Source organism: Gorilla gorilla, chromosome 3 (assembly GCF_029281585.2).
Source record: "Gorilla gorilla gorilla isolate KB3781 chromosome 3, NHGRI_mGorGor1-v2.1_pri, whole genome shotgun sequence".
Taxonomy (NCBI): Eukaryota; Metazoa; Chordata; class Mammalia; order Primates; family Hominidae; genus Gorilla; species Gorilla gorilla.
The window spans coordinates 103257235-103275364 of record NC_073227.2 but is presented as its reverse complement, the minus strand read 5'-3'; the positions used below and the strand labels follow the sequence as shown (position 1 = coordinate 103275364).

The 18130-nt window shown below is 39.5% G+C and overlaps 1 protein-coding gene across 6 annotated transcripts in view; it reads left to right on the top strand.

The window, feature by feature from the left end:
• LIN54 (lin-54 DREAM MuvB core complex component) overlaps positions 1-18130 on the top strand; it is an 89006-nt gene that overhangs the window by 18339 nt on the left and 52537 nt on the right. For 3 of the 6 annotated variants that reach the window (XM_055384992.2, XM_019025334.4, XM_004038898.5), the window contains exons 2-3: positions 9676-10391; positions 15541-15664. In XM_055384992.2, coding sequence (XP_055240967.1) covers positions 9708-10391; positions 15541-15664 — 808 coding nt within the window. In that variant the 5' untranslated portion in view covers positions 9676-9707. The remainder of the gene's footprint in view (positions 1-9675; positions 10392-15540; positions 15665-18130) is intronic. The other 3 variants (XM_004038899.5, XM_019025335.4, XM_019025336.4) reach the window with 1 other exon arrangement.

Below are 18130 nucleotides of genomic sequence, written 5' to 3'. Positions count from 1 at the left end.
ACTGGGCATGGTGCCATGCACCTGTAATCCCAGCTACTTGGGAGGCTGAGGCAGGGGAATTGCTTGAACCGGGGAGGTGGAGGTTGCAGTGAACCCAGATTGCGCCACTGCACTCCAGCATGGGTGACAGGGCAAGACTCTGTCTCAAAAAAAAAAAATTCTTTTAAAATGCACAAGGAGGATTCACCAAGAGAGACCGTATACTGAGTCAAAAAATAAGTCTCTAATTTCAAATGATGAGAATGTTAAAGAGTATTATGTTCTCTGACAATACTATAATTAAATTAGTAATCAATAATAATAGCATAGCTAGAAAATCTCCAAGTGCTTGGGAATTAAATGGCACACTTCTTTATTATCCATGTGTCAGGTAAAATCACAAGCAATGTTAGAAAACGTTTGAAGTGAATGATAATAAAAACGTATTGAAATTAATGGAATACATCTAAAGAGCTTTGGGGAAAAGTTTTCATATTAAAGGCTTACTGTAAAAAAGAAAGTTTTAAAATCAATCAATCATTTAAACCAGGAGTTGACAGACTTTTTGTGTAAAGCTCCAGGTAGCAAATATTGGAGGCTTTGTAAGTCATGTAAGTCTGTCATATTCCCCCTTGCCCCAACCATTTAAAAATGTAAATATCAGGCCAGGCGCAGTGGCTCATGCCTGTAATCCCAGCACTTTGGGATGCTGAGGCAGGCGGATCAGTTGAGATCAGAAGTTCAAGACCAGCCTGACCAACATGGTGCAACCCCATCTCTGCTAAAAATACAAAAGTAGCCGGCATGGTGGCATGCGCCTCTAATCCCAGCTACTTGGGAGGCTGAGGCAGGAGAGTTGCTTGAACCCGGGAAGCAGAGGTTGAAGTGAGCCAAGATCACACCACTGCACTCCAGCCTGGGTGACAGAGTGAGGCTCTGTCTCAAAAACAAACAAACAAACAAACAAACAAAAAACCGTTTTTAGGTAGGAAGCAATATATAAAGACCATGGGCATCATTTAGTAGTTTGGTGAACCCTGATCTGTGTTTCCATCTTAAGATTCTAGCCGGGCACGGTGGCTCACCGCTGTGATCCCAGCACTTTGGAAGGCCGAGGCAGGCGGATCACCTGAGGTCTGGAGTTTGAGACCAGCTTGACCAACATGGAGAAACCCTGTCTCTACTAAAAATACAAAAAATTAGCCAGGCGTGGTGGCGCATGCCTATAATCCCAGCTACTTGGGAGGCTGAGGCAGGAGAATCGCTTGAACCCAGGTGGCGGAGGTTGCAGTGAGCCAAGATTGCACCATTGCACTTCAGCCTGGGCAACAAGAGTGAAACTCCATCTCAAAAAAAAAAAAAAAAGATTCTAGAAAAAGAAGAACAAATCAAACAGAAGCAAAGAGGTAAAGATAATAGTTAATTTAAATAAAAAATGGGCCAGGCACAGTGGTGCATGCTGAGAGGCCAAGCTGGGCAGATCACTTGAGCTCAGGAGTTTGAGACCAGCCTAGGTAACGTGGTAAAACCTCATTTCTTTTTTTTTTTTTTTTTCTGAGACAGAGTCTCGCTTTGTCACCCAGGCTGGAGTGCAGTGGCGTGATCTCAGCTCACTGCAAGCTCCGCCTCCTGGGTTCACGCCATTCTCCTGCCTCAGCCTCCCGAGTAGCTGGGACTACAGGCACCTGCTACCATGCCCGGCTAATTTTTTATATTTTTAGTAGAGACGGGGTTTCACCGTGTTAACCAGGATGGTCTCAATCTCCTGACCTTGTGATCCACCCGCCTGGGCCTCCCAAAGTGCTGGGATTACAGGCGTGAGCCACCACGCCTGGCCGGGGACACCTCATTTCTACAAAACAAAAGCCAGGCATCGTGGTGCATGCCTCTAGTCCCAGCTACTTGCGGGGCTGAGGCAGGAGGATTGCTTGAGCCTGGGAATTTGACGCTTCAGTGAGTCGTGTTCACGCCACTGTGTCGTGGTTTGCTTGCTACAGCCTCCAAGTCAAGGGAGTGTGAGCTAGGACTACAAGCAGGCCCTACCACACCCAACTAATTTTTATCTTTTGTTGAGATGGGGTCTTGATATGTTGTCCAGACTGGTCTCAAACCCGTGGCCACAAGTGAGCCATCTTGACCTCTCAAAGTTCTGAGATTACAGGTGTGAGCCACCATGCCCGGTCCAAAAATGGTTCTTTGTAAAGGTCAATAAAATGGATAATCTCTAGCTAATCAAGAATAAAAGGAGAGAAGACAGTTTACCACTATGAGGAATGAAGAGAGGACATTTCTACAGATCCTGCAGATATTAAAAGAATATTACATGTAACTTTGTGCTACTACATTTGGCAGCTTAGAGGAAATAGACAAATTCCTTCAAAGACACAAACTATCAAATATCCCAGGTTACTCGGGAAGAAAGATAATCTGAATAGCCCTACATCTGCTAAAGGAAATGAATTTATAGTTAAAAACCTTCCCACAAGGAAGCTTTATATCTAGATGGCTTTACTGGTGAATTTTAGCAAATATTTAAGGAGGAAATAGAGACGATTCTGTGCAAACTTTTCCTGAAAAATAAGAACACACTCCAATTCATTTTATTAGGCTAGCATTATCTCCAGGCAGACACTATAAAATGAAAAGAAAACTACAGATCAATATCCTTCATTAACATAACAAAAATGTTTAACAAAATATTAGCAAAATATAATTTAGCAATATATACAAATTACAAGACATGATCAAGTGGGGTTCATATCAGGAATGCAAAATTAATTTAATCAAAAATTAATATAATTCACAGATTAAAAAAAGAAAAGCCATACGATTTTCTCACTAGTTGTAGAAAAAGCATATGATAGAATTAAACATCCTTTTATGATTTTTTAAAAAACCTCATCAAATTGGGAAAGAAGTAAACTTTCTCAACCTGGTAAAGAAAATCTATGGAAACCTATAACTAACAGATAAGATTAGGAACAGGGCAAGTATGTCCGCTGTCACCACTTTTAGTCAACATTTTCCTGGAGGTCCTAGCAAGTGTAGTAAGGGAAAAGAAATATAAAACATGCAGATTGGAAAGGAGGAAATACAGATGTTACAGACAACATGGACTGTATTTATAGAAAATCTTAAGTCATCTATACTGAAAAGCTATCAGAATTAATAAGTGAGTTTAGCTAGGTTATAGGATACGTGGACAATATACAAAAATCAGTTTTATTTGTACATACTCATAAACAATTGGAAAATAGAAAAAAGTGCCATTTATAACAGCATCAAAAAACATGAAATACTTAAGGATAAATTTAACAAAATATGTATAAGACCTATATACTTAAAGTGCACAACATTGCTAACATAAATAAGATATAGTTATTTGGGAGACAATTTTCCATGGGTCTTTTTTTTTTTTTCTTAAGAGACAGGCTGTCACTGTGTTGCCCAGGCTGGAGTACAGTGGTGCACTGCAGCCTTGAACTTCTGGCCTCAAGCGATCCTCCCATCTCATCCTCCTGAATAGCTGGGACTACAGGGGCACGCCATTGCACCTGACTTCTCCATGGGTCCTTGCATTTCTGTACCTCTTACCAGTGAGGCAGTGACAGCCCTTTTGTTTTAAATGATCTTTTCAAGGATATCTGTATAGCAAACAGCCTGGGATGATACAGCATCTCCGTCTGTAGCAAAGGGCAGATTTGCTTATTGTCCAGTATAATAAAGATAATATCTCCCTCTGGGCAAAGAGCAGGTTTGCTTTGGCCCGTTATAAAAAATTTGGGTTCCCTGGCTGAGCGCGGTGGCTCACGCCTGTAATCCTAGCACTTTGGGAGGCCGAGGCGGGCGGATCATGAGGTCAGGAGATCGAGACCATCCTGGCTAACATGGTGAAACCCCGTCTCTACTAAAAATACAAAAAATTAGCCAGGCGTGGTGGCGGGCGCCCGTAGTCCCAGCTACTCAGGAGGCTGAGGCAGGAGAATGGCATGAACCTGGGAGGTGGAGCTTGCAATGAGCCGAGATCACGCCACTGCACTCCAGCCTGGGCGACCGAGTGAGACTCTGTCTCAGAAAAAAAAAAAGATTTGTGTTCCCTAAGCTCAGGGTTCCTAAGTTATGATACAAACCTACTGCATGTGTGGCATCTACCTGGACCCCCCTGTGTGTTCCTTGTGGGACTTGGGGGATATGGGGGAACTGATACATACATAATGCTCATGTTCCTTGCTGTACTGTGGGTCAAAAGTCCTTTTGTCTCTGACACATGACTACTGTGTCTTCTGCCGGTATCCATGGAAGATTACTAGGCTACTTTGTTAGCTTTCAAAGAGAGTTGAAAGTCTCAGACCCTCACAGTTCTTGATAGTTTTGGCCATGAGGATGGGGTGCTGACAGGCATGGCATTCTGAAGGAGGAAGGATGAGGGCCTCTTGGGCTAGGTTAGGAGATATGAAAATTCTCTCTGGCATCTGTTAGTGAATGGTCTCACCCAGGTGGTGGGCAAGGGCAGTGGGGATGGGGAGAATGAAAGTCCTCCACTGTTCTACCTGTTAATGAATAATTTAGAGGCTTAGTTGAGAGGTAGGATTGAAACATACCACCTGAATGGTGCTTTGGTTGTTGTACACTCAACTTCATGGCCCCTGCTCTGCTGAAAGGCAATGTGGCTATAGCTGCTGAGTTAAGGAGCCCTCAAAGCAGAACATATGGTGTCCACAATAAGGATATAGAGCTTTAGGTGGATTCAAAACCTTAGAAGTTTGGTTGAGCTGCAGGGGTTAATGTTTGAAAATGAAAGTAAATGCAAGCTTCGCTTACTGCTCTAAAGCCACAGTCTCCCTCTGTGGCCTGACCTCTCCCTCCTTCTACTCTTTAATTTCAGGTGCTTTAAAGAGAAAGATTAATAGGGGTTGGGCTGATGTCTGTGTGTCCTTATGGGGACCAAAGGCCATACCCATATGTCTAAATATGCTGGAAGAACTTCAGGGAGAGGAAGGAGTCAAACTTTTATGGTTCTGTTGGATATAGGAACTAAATCATCATTCGTTGGGGGTAGTATCCAGATTCAACTCTTGGGGTTTGGGGAAGAAAGCTAGTGTGACATTGTGAGTGGAGCCCTTTGTTGTATATTGTTGTTGTGATTGTCATTGCTGATGTATATTTGATGTTGATATTTTTACATGCTTGTGCTGTGAATTCCCATAAGTGCCAGAGGGGATTCTTTGATCAGGAAGAGCCACATAAAGAAGTGCTAGTACTTTGGTGTCCCAAAACCCTAGTGAGTCCTTTAAGATGTTATAAGTGACTGATAACTTCTCAGTACACGTAATGAATTCATCCAATTCAATAAGACTGTAAACCTGGTATTTTTTTTTTTCTTGAGACAGAGTCTGGCTCTGTTTCCCAGGCTGGAGTGCAGTGACGCGATCTTGGCTCACTGCAAGCTCCGCCTCCCGGGTTCACGCCATTTTCCTGCCTCAGCCTCCTGAGTAGCTGGGACTACAGGCACCCACCACCGCGCCTGGCTAATTTTTTGTATTTTTAATAGAGATGGGGTTTCACCATGTTAGACAGGATGGTCTCGATCTCCTGACCTTGTGGTCTGCCTGCTTCGGCCTCCCAAAGTGCTGGGATTACAGGCATAAGACACCGTGCCCGGCCAAACCCAGTATTTTTAAAAGAAAAAAAAATTTAACAGGAACTTGTCAAAGGAAGATATACAGACAGACAATATGCACATGAAAAGAGGCTAGAGTCATTAATCATCTGGGAATTGCAAATTAAAAACACAATGAGATATCACTTCACATACGCTAGAATGGCTGGAGTTGAAAAGACCAACAGAAGACTGACAATACCAATTGTTGGTGAGGCTGTGGAGCAGCTGGAACTCTCATACATTGCTGGAGGGTGTATAAAATGGTACAGCTAAGTTGGGAAATAGTTTAGCAGTTTCATGCAAAATTAAAAATAAACTTACCATGGGATTCACCTAGAAGGAATTGCCAGATCTCCTTCTAGATATTTACTCAAAAGAAATGAAAAACGTATTTTCTGAAAAAACTTGAACCTAAATATTTATAGCAGTTTATAGCAGAATTATTCATCATAGTTCCAAACTGGAAACAGTCCAAATGTCCATTAACAGATGAATGCTTATACAAATTGTGGTCAATTTGTACAATGGAATATTACTCAGCAGTAGAAAGGAATAGAACTACTAATAAGTAAAACGATAAAGATAAATCTCAAAAGCATGCTGAGAGAAAAAACTCATACCATATGATTGCTTTATGTCATAAGTACATAATATATTATTCAATTTAAATGAAGTTCTGGAATGAGCAAAAAGACAAATAATCTTTAGTGATAGAACAGACCCACTTCTCAGAAGAAACATTTATGTGGCCAAAAAAACATGAAAAAAAGCTCAACATCATTGATCATCAGAGAAATGTAAATGAAAATCACAATGAGATACCATCTCATGCCAGTCAGAGTGGCGATTATTAAAAAGTCAGGAAACAATAGATGCTGGCAAGGCTGTGGAGAAATAGGAATGCTTTTACATTGTTCATGAGAATGTGAATTAGTTCAACCATGGTGGAAGACAGTATGGTGATTCCTCAAGGATATAGAACCAGAAATACCATTTGGCCCATCAGTCCCATTACTGGGTATGTACCCAAAGGAATATAAATCATTCTACTATAAAGACACATGCACACATATGTTTATTGCAGCACTATTTACAATAGCAAAGACATGGAACCAACCCAAATGCCCATCAGTGATAGACTGGATAAATAAAATTTGGCACTTATACACCATGGAATACTATGCAGCCATAAAAAGGAATGAGATCATGTCCTCTGCAGAGACATGGATGAAACTGGAAGCCATCATTCTCAGCAAACTAACACAGGAACAGAAAATCAAACACTGCATGTTCTCACTCATAAGTGGGAGTTGAAGAAATGAGAACACATGGACACAGAGAGGGGAACAACACACATTATGTTCTGGTGGGGGGTTGGGGTCAAGGGGAGGGAACTTAGAGGTGGGGTCAACAGGTGTAGCAAACCACCATGGCACACGTATACCTGTGTAACAAACCTGCATGTTCTGCACATGTATCCCGTTTGTTTTTTGTTTTTTGTTTTTTTCTTAGAAAAGTAGACTTATTTTTTCCCTGTTTTAAAACACCAATGGCAAAATTTAAGGGAATATAATTTTGGGATTAAGATTATTAACTGTGGCATCTTTTTAAAAAAAAATTTGAGACAAAGCCTCGCTCTGTTGCCCAGGCTGGAGTGCAGTGGCACGATCTTGGCTCACTGCAACCTCCGCCTCCCGGCTTCAAGCGATTATTGTGCTTCAGCCTTCTGAGTAGCTGGAATTACAAGCACCCACCACCACGCCTAGCTAATTTTTGTATTTTTAGTAGAGATGGGGTTTTGCCATGTTGGCCAGGCTGGTCTCGAACACCTGACCTCAGGTGATCTGCCCACCTCGGCCTCCCAAAGTGCTGGGATTACAGGTAAGAGCCAGTGTGCCCAGCCAAGATAATTAACTGTGTCATATTAAAAACCTGAGCTGGAGTCCTGGCTCTACCATTTACTAGCTATGTGACCTTAGGCAAATTAACCTTTCTAAATGGCCTCATCTATAAAACAGGGATAATGATGATTCCCATTTCTGAGTTGTTGTGAGGATAAATTAAATTACGTCATCAGTGTTGTAAGCACTCAATAATGATGGTTTATTTTGGCGGCAGTAGTATTTGCCAATGCTAATAGTTGTAATTTGCTACTTGTATGTTAATTTTGGATGGGTGTTGTATCTTTTTGTTTTTTTTTTTTTTGAGATGGGGTCTCGCTCTGTCGCCCGGCTCAAGTGCAGTGGCACGATCTCGGCTCATTGCAACCTCTGCTTCCTAGGTTCAAGTGATTCTTCTGCCTCAGCCTCCTGAGTAGCTGGAACTATAGGTGCACGCCACCATGCCCAGCTAATTTTTGTATTTTTGGTTGAGACGGGGTTTCACCATGTTGGCCAGGATCGTCTCCATCTCTTGACCTTGTGATCTGCCTACCTCGTGATCTGCCAGAATGCCCAGCCGGGGTGGTGTATTTTTATATTTAAAAAAAGGGGGCCGGGCATGGTGGCTCACACCTATAATCCCAGCACTTTGGGAGGCCAGCGTGGGCAGATCACCTGAGGTTGGGAGTTTGAGACCAGCCTGACCAACATGGAGAAACCTCGTCTCTACTAAAAATACAAAAAATTAGCTGGGCGTGGTGGCACATGCCTGTAATCCCAGCTACTTGGGAGGCTGAGGCAGGAGAATCGCTTGAACCTGGGAGGTGGAGGTTGCGGTGAGCTGAGATTGCGCCACTGCACTCCAGCCTGGGTAACAAGAGCGAGACTCTGTCTCAAAAACGAAAAGGAAGAGAAGAAAGTTGCTGATTTGGTACCTATGGATCTTTGGTGTTCTCTGGGCAAATAACTCACTGCTATTTAGTCTGTCATAAACATGATGTGCTGTCTTTTATACATGAAGATAATAAAATTGATTCCTTTATTGGAAGTTCTACAGACCTTTGGCTAAAAGTACCACAGCCCAAAGTTTTTCATAATCTGCTTTATGATTGTTACTTTTTTTCTTCATGGGGATTGGCTGTACATCTCTTAAATGGTTCTTTTTGACACTTTAAATGGCTGAGGATGGCCAGGCACGGTGGCTCATGCCTGTAATCCCAGTACTTTGGGAGGCCGAGGCAGGTGGATCACCCGAGGTTAGGAGTTTGAGACCAGCCTGGCCAACATGGCAAAACCCTGTCTCTACTAAAAGTACAAAAATTAGCCCGGCATGGTGGCAGGCGCCTGTAATTCCAGCTACTCAGGAGGCTGAGGCAGGAGAATTGCTTGAACCCAGGAAGCGGAGGTTGCAGTGAGCTGAGATTGTGCCACTGCACTTCAGCCTTGGCAACAGAGTGAGACTCCGTCTCAATAATTAATTAATTAAGTAAGTAAGTAAGTAAATGGCCAAGGAGGGTTTGAGAATCTTCTTTCCAAATAAAAATTTCCCTGGTATGAAGCTAGTTGGTCAAAGTTGTACCACAAATGCTATTTGATCTGCAATTGCTGAGATGTATTACTCTAGAAACTCCTTTAACTTTAATTTGGGTATTTAATGGATTTTTAAAATGGGATAGTACACTCATATTAGGACCTAGCTCATTGGAGATTTGAATGTATTTTACAATATGTTAATATTTAAATCTTTATTTCCTTGTGTGAATCAGCAGTTTTCAAGTCTGTCAATGAGAGGAAAAAAATCTGGGTAGAAATAAGATCAGATACATCAAAGATTACAAATTTTATTAGAGGGCGTTGGAAAGGAGTTTCATGTGATTATGTGACTTAGTGTTGCCTGAGTGCAAGATACTTGTGGATTGAGACGAGAGTAAGAATGTTTGCTTCTAGTTTTGTGTTCCCATATGACTTATATTATAGTTTCTTGCAGGTTGAGGATGTGTTAACATGATTTAACCCATATAAGCTTCAGGAATATTCTTCATTCAATTATATATCAATTTAAAAATTGTCATTTTGCCATTTGCATTTTTTTGAATTTTTTTCTTACATCTTTTGAAACCTAGTAACTTGTTCATTTTTCAACTTTTATTACAGTGCCTGATCAACTTTCTAGCGGGAGAACGATCATGGAGGTGGTGCCAGCTGAGGTGAATAGTTTGCTTCCAGAGGAAATAATGGACACTGGTATAACTTTAGTGGATGATGATAGTATTGAGGCTGTTATTGTTTCATCCCCAATTCCCATGGAGACAGAACTGGAAGAAATTGTCAACATAAATTCTACTGGTGACTCTACAGCCACGCCCATTTCCACGGAACCAATCACAGTGTACAGTAACCACACTAACCAAGTTGCAGTGAATACCACAATTACTAAAGCAGATTCTAATACCACAGTGAAACCAGCTTTTCCAAGTGGCCTTCAAAAACTTGGTGCTCAGACTCCTGTGACTATATCAGCCAATCAGATTATTTTAAACAAAGTATCACAGACATCTGATCTTAAACTTGGCAATCAGACCCTTAAACCAGATGGACAGAAGTTAATTTTAACAACTTTGGGCAAGTCTGGTTCACCAATTGTTTTAGCACTACCCCATAGCCAACTACCCCAGGCTCAGAAAGTTACAACTCAGGCCCAGTCAGGAGATGCTAAGTTACCACCGCAGCAAATTAAAGTAGTTACCATTGGAGGGAGGCCAGAGGTGAAACCTGTCATTGGTGTCTCAGCATTGACCCCAGGAAGTCAACTGATTAATACTACAACTCAGCCCTCTGTGTTACAGACCCAACAGTTAAAAACAGTACAGGTAAAAGAAAAAAGGGGGCTTACTAATTAAAATGCATGTTAAAAAAATTTAACTGATTCATAGTTGTGTTTATAGGGTTACTAAATACATAGTTGTTACTGAATTCTTTTGAATGTTGTTTTACGTAATTGTGTGTGTGTGTTTTTAAGTTTGATATGTCTAATGCTTATGAAAATTTTTACCAGATAACTTAGAAAGCAAACAATTTTGGTTAAATTCCAAATTAGTATATTTATAGCCTTTTACTAACTTTAAAATGCATTTTATTCTTAGTGGTAGTTTGATTACAAGGATGTTTTGCTGGTATAAAGATGCCAGACTTGCTGCTGGGCTATCAAAAAAATCATGTAGACAACATTTTTTTTTTCAGTTCACAGATGACCAAAGGCTAGGAGAACTTTGTTGCTCTGAGAAACCCTCAGAGCCAGTAATAGTGCATGTCAGCCAGCGTGTGCCTTTTATTTGGAGTTTACTGTTCATTGCCATTATTCATGTTTGTACTATGGAAAAGACAGTGACATGTGATGGAAGATAACATACAGGCTTTAGAGTTGTACCAACTGGGTTTGAGTTGCCTCTATCTTATCCTACCAGTTATGGAAAACTTTCGTAGGTTACTTATCTTCTCTGAGTTTTTGACTTTATCTTAATACTTTTTGATCATGATGAAATGTGTAGTATAATTCTCAAAATATTGAGGATGTTTCATAATGGTACCTATTATTAGTATGAACAGGACCCTTCTAGAAAGAAGGTTACTGGAATATATATTAAGTGATTTCCAGTTTATCATGCCCAAATAGGCTTTCTTAGGCCACCACTACTCTTGGAAATGCAGTGATCGGCGGGGCGTGGTGGCTCAAGCCTGTAATCCCACCCACCACTTTGGCAGGCTGAGGTGGGCGGATCACCTGAGGTCAAGAGTTTGAGACTAGCCTGCCCAACATGGTGAAACCTCATCCCTACTAAAAATACAAAAAGTTAGCCGGGCATGGTGGCGAGTGCCTATAATCCCAGCTACTCGGGAGGCCGAGACAGGAGAATCGGTTGAACCCGGGAGGCAGAGGTTGCAGTGAGCCGAGATCGCGCCATTGCACTCCAGCCTGGGCGACAAGAGCGAAACTCCATCTCAAAAAAAAAAAAAAAAAAAACAAGAAATGCAGTGATATACTTATGACCAGGAAACAAAAATGTATCCTCTGTTTGAAAGAGTTGTCTTTGAGAAAAAAGGAGAATGCATAGAAATAATAGGAAATGCATAAGAAGGAAGTAGGAAGGTTTTGGGAGACTACACTCAGCTGATATTAGAGTAATGTTTTGGTTACTGTTTTGACAGTAGAATTAGAAACCACTTTTCATGGGCTTTGCATTTAAGAACTTTGTAGAATTTCTTAAATCTTATAATTTGCCTGTGTCACCTTTGCCATTATTAAACATTTAGTGCTCTTTCTTGTTCATTATTACTTCTCACTTATCTATGACTTCCTTTTACTTCTTATTTTTGCCAAGAATCTCTTGGATGAGATATCTTATCACCATCAAGCATCTTGTCCTCAGTTTTGAAGCTTGTTTTTATTGGTTTACCAAAGTTTATTTGGCTTTGGCAATATGGATCATAATTATGTTCAAAAGAAACTGATGCCAGGTGTGGTGGCTCACGAACCTGTAAGCCCAACACTTTGGGAGGCCAAGGTGGGCAGATTCTGTGAGGCCAGGAGTTCGAGACCAGTCTGGGCAACATAGTGAAACCCTGTTTCTACCAAAAATACAAAAAATTAGCCCAGCATGGTGGCGCACACTTGTGGTCCCAGGTACTCAGGAGGCTGAGGTGAGAGGGTCACTTGAGCCGGGGAGGTCTAGGCTGCTGTGAGCTGTGGTCGCATCCCTGCACCTCAGCCTGGGCTACAGGAAGACCCTGTCTCAAAAAAATAAAAATAAACTAAAAAAGGAAAAGATATCATAAATTAGAATGTCATTTTTTTCATTTATGAGAGTAAGGTATATGTGACATTTCAGTGACCAGTGTTGCTTGTATCTATTATTTCTGTACTTTAACTCCCTAAGTAATGACAATAAAAAAAAGACTGGGGTCTAATTCTTATAACTTGTTTTATTGTTACTTTTCTGTTTTGTTTTGTTTTGTTTTTGAGACAGGTCTCGCTGTCACCCAGTCTGGAGTGCAGTGGGTGCTCCACTGCAGCCTTGACCTCCCAAGCTCAAATGCTCCTCCCATGTCAGCCTCCCAAGTAGCTGGGACTACAGATGCAAACCACCACACCTGGCCAATTTTTGTATTTTTTTTGTAGAGATGGGGCTTTGCCATGTAGCCCAGGCTGGTCTCAAACTCCTGGACACAAGCAATCCACCTGCCTTGGCGTCTCAAAAGTGCTGGGATTACAAGCATAAGCCACTGCACCTGGGCTATTGTTAGTTTTCTAAAGCCTGTTTCTATTTAATAAAAAAGAATTCTATTTAAAAAAAACAATAAAAACAAAAGAATTAGATTTAGAATTTTTTTTACTTGTACAATCCATTATTTTTAGGCGACTTAAGTCTTTCCAACTCAGAAGTAACCTCAAAGCTCTGAAGCACAAAAGACAAATTAAAAACTATGCATCTATATTTTTTCCTTTTTTGACACCAGAATATGTGGTTTAGTATTACAAAGAGTATATGATTTTCTGGTTTTTTTCCCCCTAGGTAGTTGTCAGTGTTAAGTTTAGTCACAGTATTGAGACTGTTAGGGTATAGATAGCAGGCAACGGTGGAAGATGGAGGCCATCTTGAAAAATGAAGAAAAGAGGTGACCTTTGAAGCCAGAGGCAGTAACAGAGGTATAATTATATGTAATAACAGATATATAAACACTTTCCCATGTTTCCTGTGCATAGTATATAAGAGTAGTACATAACTGGCAGTCTGGGACAATATAAGTCCTTACTAGCTCCTGAATCTATCCAACACAGTGCCAAAAATTACTTGTGTATATTATTTGATGACATATTTTACTACCTTATTTGTAAGTTTTTTTTCATGTTTATCTTAAGCTGCTGATTCTACAAACTTGTTAAAGTAATCTTTGATGCTTTGTTTTACTTAATAATTTTGTTCCAGGATACTTTAGAATTCATAGTGCAAAAAAATCATAGTTCCTTAATGGAACCAAAAGTTATTATTTTCAGCACCACTAAAGAAACATAACCACAAGGGCAAGATGAGATTGTTTATTTGAATAATTAATGTGCTTCTGGTTGTACTGTTTATATTTTTTTCTTACTGATAAGTATTCATATACTCATGATTGTGAAAAATCAGTTTAAAATGGGGAAATACTTTAAGCCCATAATTGTTATAGCTAAGGTTATTTATTGCTAATATGGCTTTCTAAGAATATCAATACTTCTACCTCTAGAGATTGTTAATATTATAGATACAATAGATACAATTTTGACTGACCTTAGGGTTTTAAGTCTGTAAACATACTTGAGAAATTTGTATTTCTCTAAATTTCATTAGCTTTCTAGAGTATAATTATAGATTTATTTGAGTATGTTATAGTTTTGCAAGTCGGCTGTTTTTAAATACAATAATGGGTATGTTTTTTTTAAGTGATTTGTATTTTATATACAGTTGGTTTTTGTTAGTAATGTGCTCTGAGTATAAAAAAGTAATATATTGTAGGTGTAAGATGTGTTATTTAGTTTAATTTATAATTTGAGCACAAAGTGCTAATATTTGTCTAGTTCTGTGATCTATTATAGCTTCTGGTGTATTTCTGTTATTCATGTTGGTCATATTTTTTCATTTGAGTCACTATTTCCTATAATAGTACTTTTACAGTCTCAATTTTCATTGCCAAAAGATATAATTAATATTTAATGTTCTTCACACTCTAAAATTCTTTGATTTTTATCCCAGGTAAATTTCTTCTTTTAACTTTTAGAAGAAGCTGTGTCTTTGTATATGGTGATAATCGCAATATAAAAAATTGGTAACTCTACACTCCTTGACTTGTGGAGAATTATAATTCAGGTCAACAGTGTGCCAGTATGTAACTTCAAATTGGAGATGAATTAAATATAGATTCTCTCTTCAAGGAATTTAAAATATAATAAACAGTTGCTGTAGCCCAGGAGTTTGAGGCTGCAGTGAACTATGATTGCACCACTGCACTCCGGTCTGGGTGACGAGATGAGACCCAGTATTTTTTTTTTTTTTTGAGACAGAGTCTCACTCACTCTGTCACCCAGGCTGGAGTGCAGTGGTGCAATCTCGACTCCCTGCAACCTCTGCTCCTGGGTTCAAGCAATTCTCCTGCCTCAGCCTCCCGAGTAGCTAAGATTATAGGTGTGCGCCACCACACCCTGCTTATTTTTGTATTTTTGTAGAGACAGGGTTTCACCATGTTGGCCAGGCTGGTCTTGAACTCCTGACCTCAAGTGTCTGCCTGCCTCAGCCTCCCAGAGTGCTGGGATTACAGGCGTGAGCCACTGCGCCTGGCCAGGACCCCATCTTTAAAAGAAGAAAAGTGTAGTACATAATAGTTTAGTAAATAATATTTCAGAGCTGTTGCCCTTATAATAGTTTCTGTTCTACCAAATTTTTCTCTTTTGTACCCTAGGGCTTTAACTTATTTAGTTCTCCCTTAATCTACTCCTGATATTTAGATCTAAAGTTGAAAATCTAGTCATAAGCCTACCTTTAATGTGTATTTATTTATATTTTGCATCCAAGGGCCAATGTAATTGTGTATATAGGTGGCTTTGTCATTCGCACTATACTTTCTTTACTTACTCTTTTTATTATTGAGTAATTTGTTATTTTGAACAAGAATATTACTGTGCCACAGTTTTATTTTTTCATTAAGCATTATTATTAATTTTGTTTTCATCATATGCGTATATCCAAGACATGAAAATAAGGAATTGTAATAAAATGCAAAGGTATTATATATGGGATTAAGGATATAATCATATTAATATTTTGATGAATGTCTGCATTTTAAATGTTCTTAACATTAACACACAGATATATTCTGTTAAGTGAGCCGGTTTTACATGTGCTACTTTGTGTGAATCTTTGGTATAATTTTGATTTAATAGGCATTTTATAGAAACAGATGGTCTTCATAGTTATTTATATGTTTCAGATTGCTAAGAAGCCTCGAACGCCAACTTCTGGTCCAGTAATCACGAAGCTGATCTTTGCAAAACCGATTAATAGTAAAGCAGTTACAGGACAGACAACTCAAGTTTCACCACCAGTCATTGCAGGTTATATTTCTTTATAGTTTATTAAGCTAAATATTTATCTTCCTTTTAGATTTAAAAAAGGCTGTTCTGCCAACTTAAAATGTTTTAGTGTAACAAATATAGCTTATTATTATAAACCAGACTAGTTAATAAGAAATGTTTGCTTCAAGCAAAATGCCTCATCTGAAAATCAGTTCATTACTTTAGTCTCCTTAGTTTTTGGTAGAAATTTACCATGATACTAGCAAAGTCTCAAACTCCAGTAATAGTAGCTAATATTTATACAGTGTTCACTGTGTGCCAGGCACCATTCTTAGCCCTTTACATATAGTGACTATATCATTCCCCAGCAATCCTATGAGGTAGGTACTAATAACATTCCTGTTTTGCCAGTGTGGAAGTGGAGGCATTCAGCTAGTAAATGGCTGAGCTGGAATTTGAACCCAGGCAATTTGTTTCTGGAGCACATGTGCTAACTTTAATAAATTTAAATTAATATTCACAAGAGTATAGTATTTCATGGTTTCTGTTTGAATTTTTGGTTTCAGTATTTTAATATACTCTATATGGAGTTCTCTGTAAACAGAAAATTGTCACAATAATAGTAATTACTTAAGTGGTAACAGAATTTTAGCTGAATTACTTTTACTAGAATACTCCTTAGTGTGGCCCAGTTCTCTTTTATACTTTAAAATTTGTCATCACCAATCACTATATCACCTCAGAAATCTTGACTTCAAGTGTTCGTTCTCTTTATTCTTTTAGTTTACTTGCCTTTCTACTCCCAATTCAGCAATTGACTTTGAAACTTCTGGTCCATTGATTCTTCCACTTTCTCAATAATCATTCCTTTCCTGTCCTCAAATTCTTCCTTCCTCAAGGTGAAGTCCATGACCCACCCTATTGCTCTCTTGTAAACACCATTGATTGTCTTTTTCCAGTCTCTTTCTCTAATGGCTTGGCTAAGTCCAACCCTCCTATTCCTTGTTTGGCTAGCAGCTCAAGTTTTTTAGAGAAAAGCACACAGCCATAGTGATTGGTCTTTAATCCAGAGCCATACTAAATGACTCTTTCACTAGTTATAGGATCATTTCTAATTTCTACTGTGCTAAAGGCTTATATGAAAGCACCTCTGGATGGTAAACTTTTGACTAGAGACTTTCAAATCCTAATTACCCATCCCTAGACTGTGTATTCTTGATGAGGGTACTCAAATATTAACTGATCATTCCTAGCATGTATATTAAAACCATCTGTCTTTAATAAATTTACAACATAGCGGTAGGCAACTTGGAAATCAGTGGCAGTGACTTGTCATTTTCCTGAGGCTTTGATTTGTATGTAGGCTTGATTTGTATTTGTATGTAAAGAGGCTTCTCATTTTAGCTAATGAGAAGAGATGGAAAAATTTAATGTGAAAGCAGCGTTAGGTGAGTGACTATTCTCTTTCTCTTGGTGCTCGGTAGAGATTTGTGACAGTATAGGAAGCTGATATCTTGAGAGATGTCATGGGAGGCAGGGGGACCCCAAAGAAAATACTGGAAAGGGTTTGGGTTTGGAGCTGATTTAGGAAGTGGGCTGCAGTTGGCTATAAGTAAACAAGGCTTGGAAGTATTTATGAAAAAGAAAACACCAGTCCCCTTGGAGATTTTTGTATAGGTAGAGGGGCTTAACCAGGAGTGTTTTAATGGGATGTTTTTTACTGTTTTGAGTCTCTGAAGAGACTCTGAGAGAGTCCCTGAAAAGTTTTAGTTAATGGGAAGGAGAAGGTATGGGTTGTATGGTAAACAATTGTGGTGTTCGCGGAAGTGTCTGAATGAATTTTTGGTTACTGTCGAGTTCACCGTGACTATCATGGACTTTTGTAAATGTCATTGCTTGGTCTTTGGGTTGTTTATGTGTTGCAGACTGATTGTAACTTTATTTTTTAATTGCAGATGGACTTAATAGCCCTACCAGAATACATAGAGATATACTTCTGTTAAATTTTACTAGCATTGTTGGCATTAAGTTCAGTTTGGAGGGATAATTTCTACTTTTAACTAGTTCTTTATAACGTTTAAAAATTCACATATGCTAAATTTTAAACCACCAAAGTGCCTTTCTGTTGAATTGTATCACAAGGAGATTCCATCATCTTTATGTATACATTGCAGCTAAGACTGCAGTCTTTTTCCATGCAGCTAGTCTTTTTTTTTTTTTTTTCTTAAGACGGAGTCTCCCCGTGTCACCGAGGCTGGAGTGCAGTGGTGCTATCTTGGCTCACTGCAACCTCCATCTCCCGGGTTCAAGCGATTCTCCTGCCTCAGCCTCCCGAGCAGCTGGGATTACAGGCGCCCACCACCACAACCAACTAATTTTTGTATTTTTAGTAGAGACGGGGTTTCACCATGTTGGCCAGGCTGGTCTCGAACTCCTGACCTTGTGATCCACCCGTCTTGGCCTCCCAAAGTGCTGGGACTACAGGCATGAGCCACTGCGCCCTGC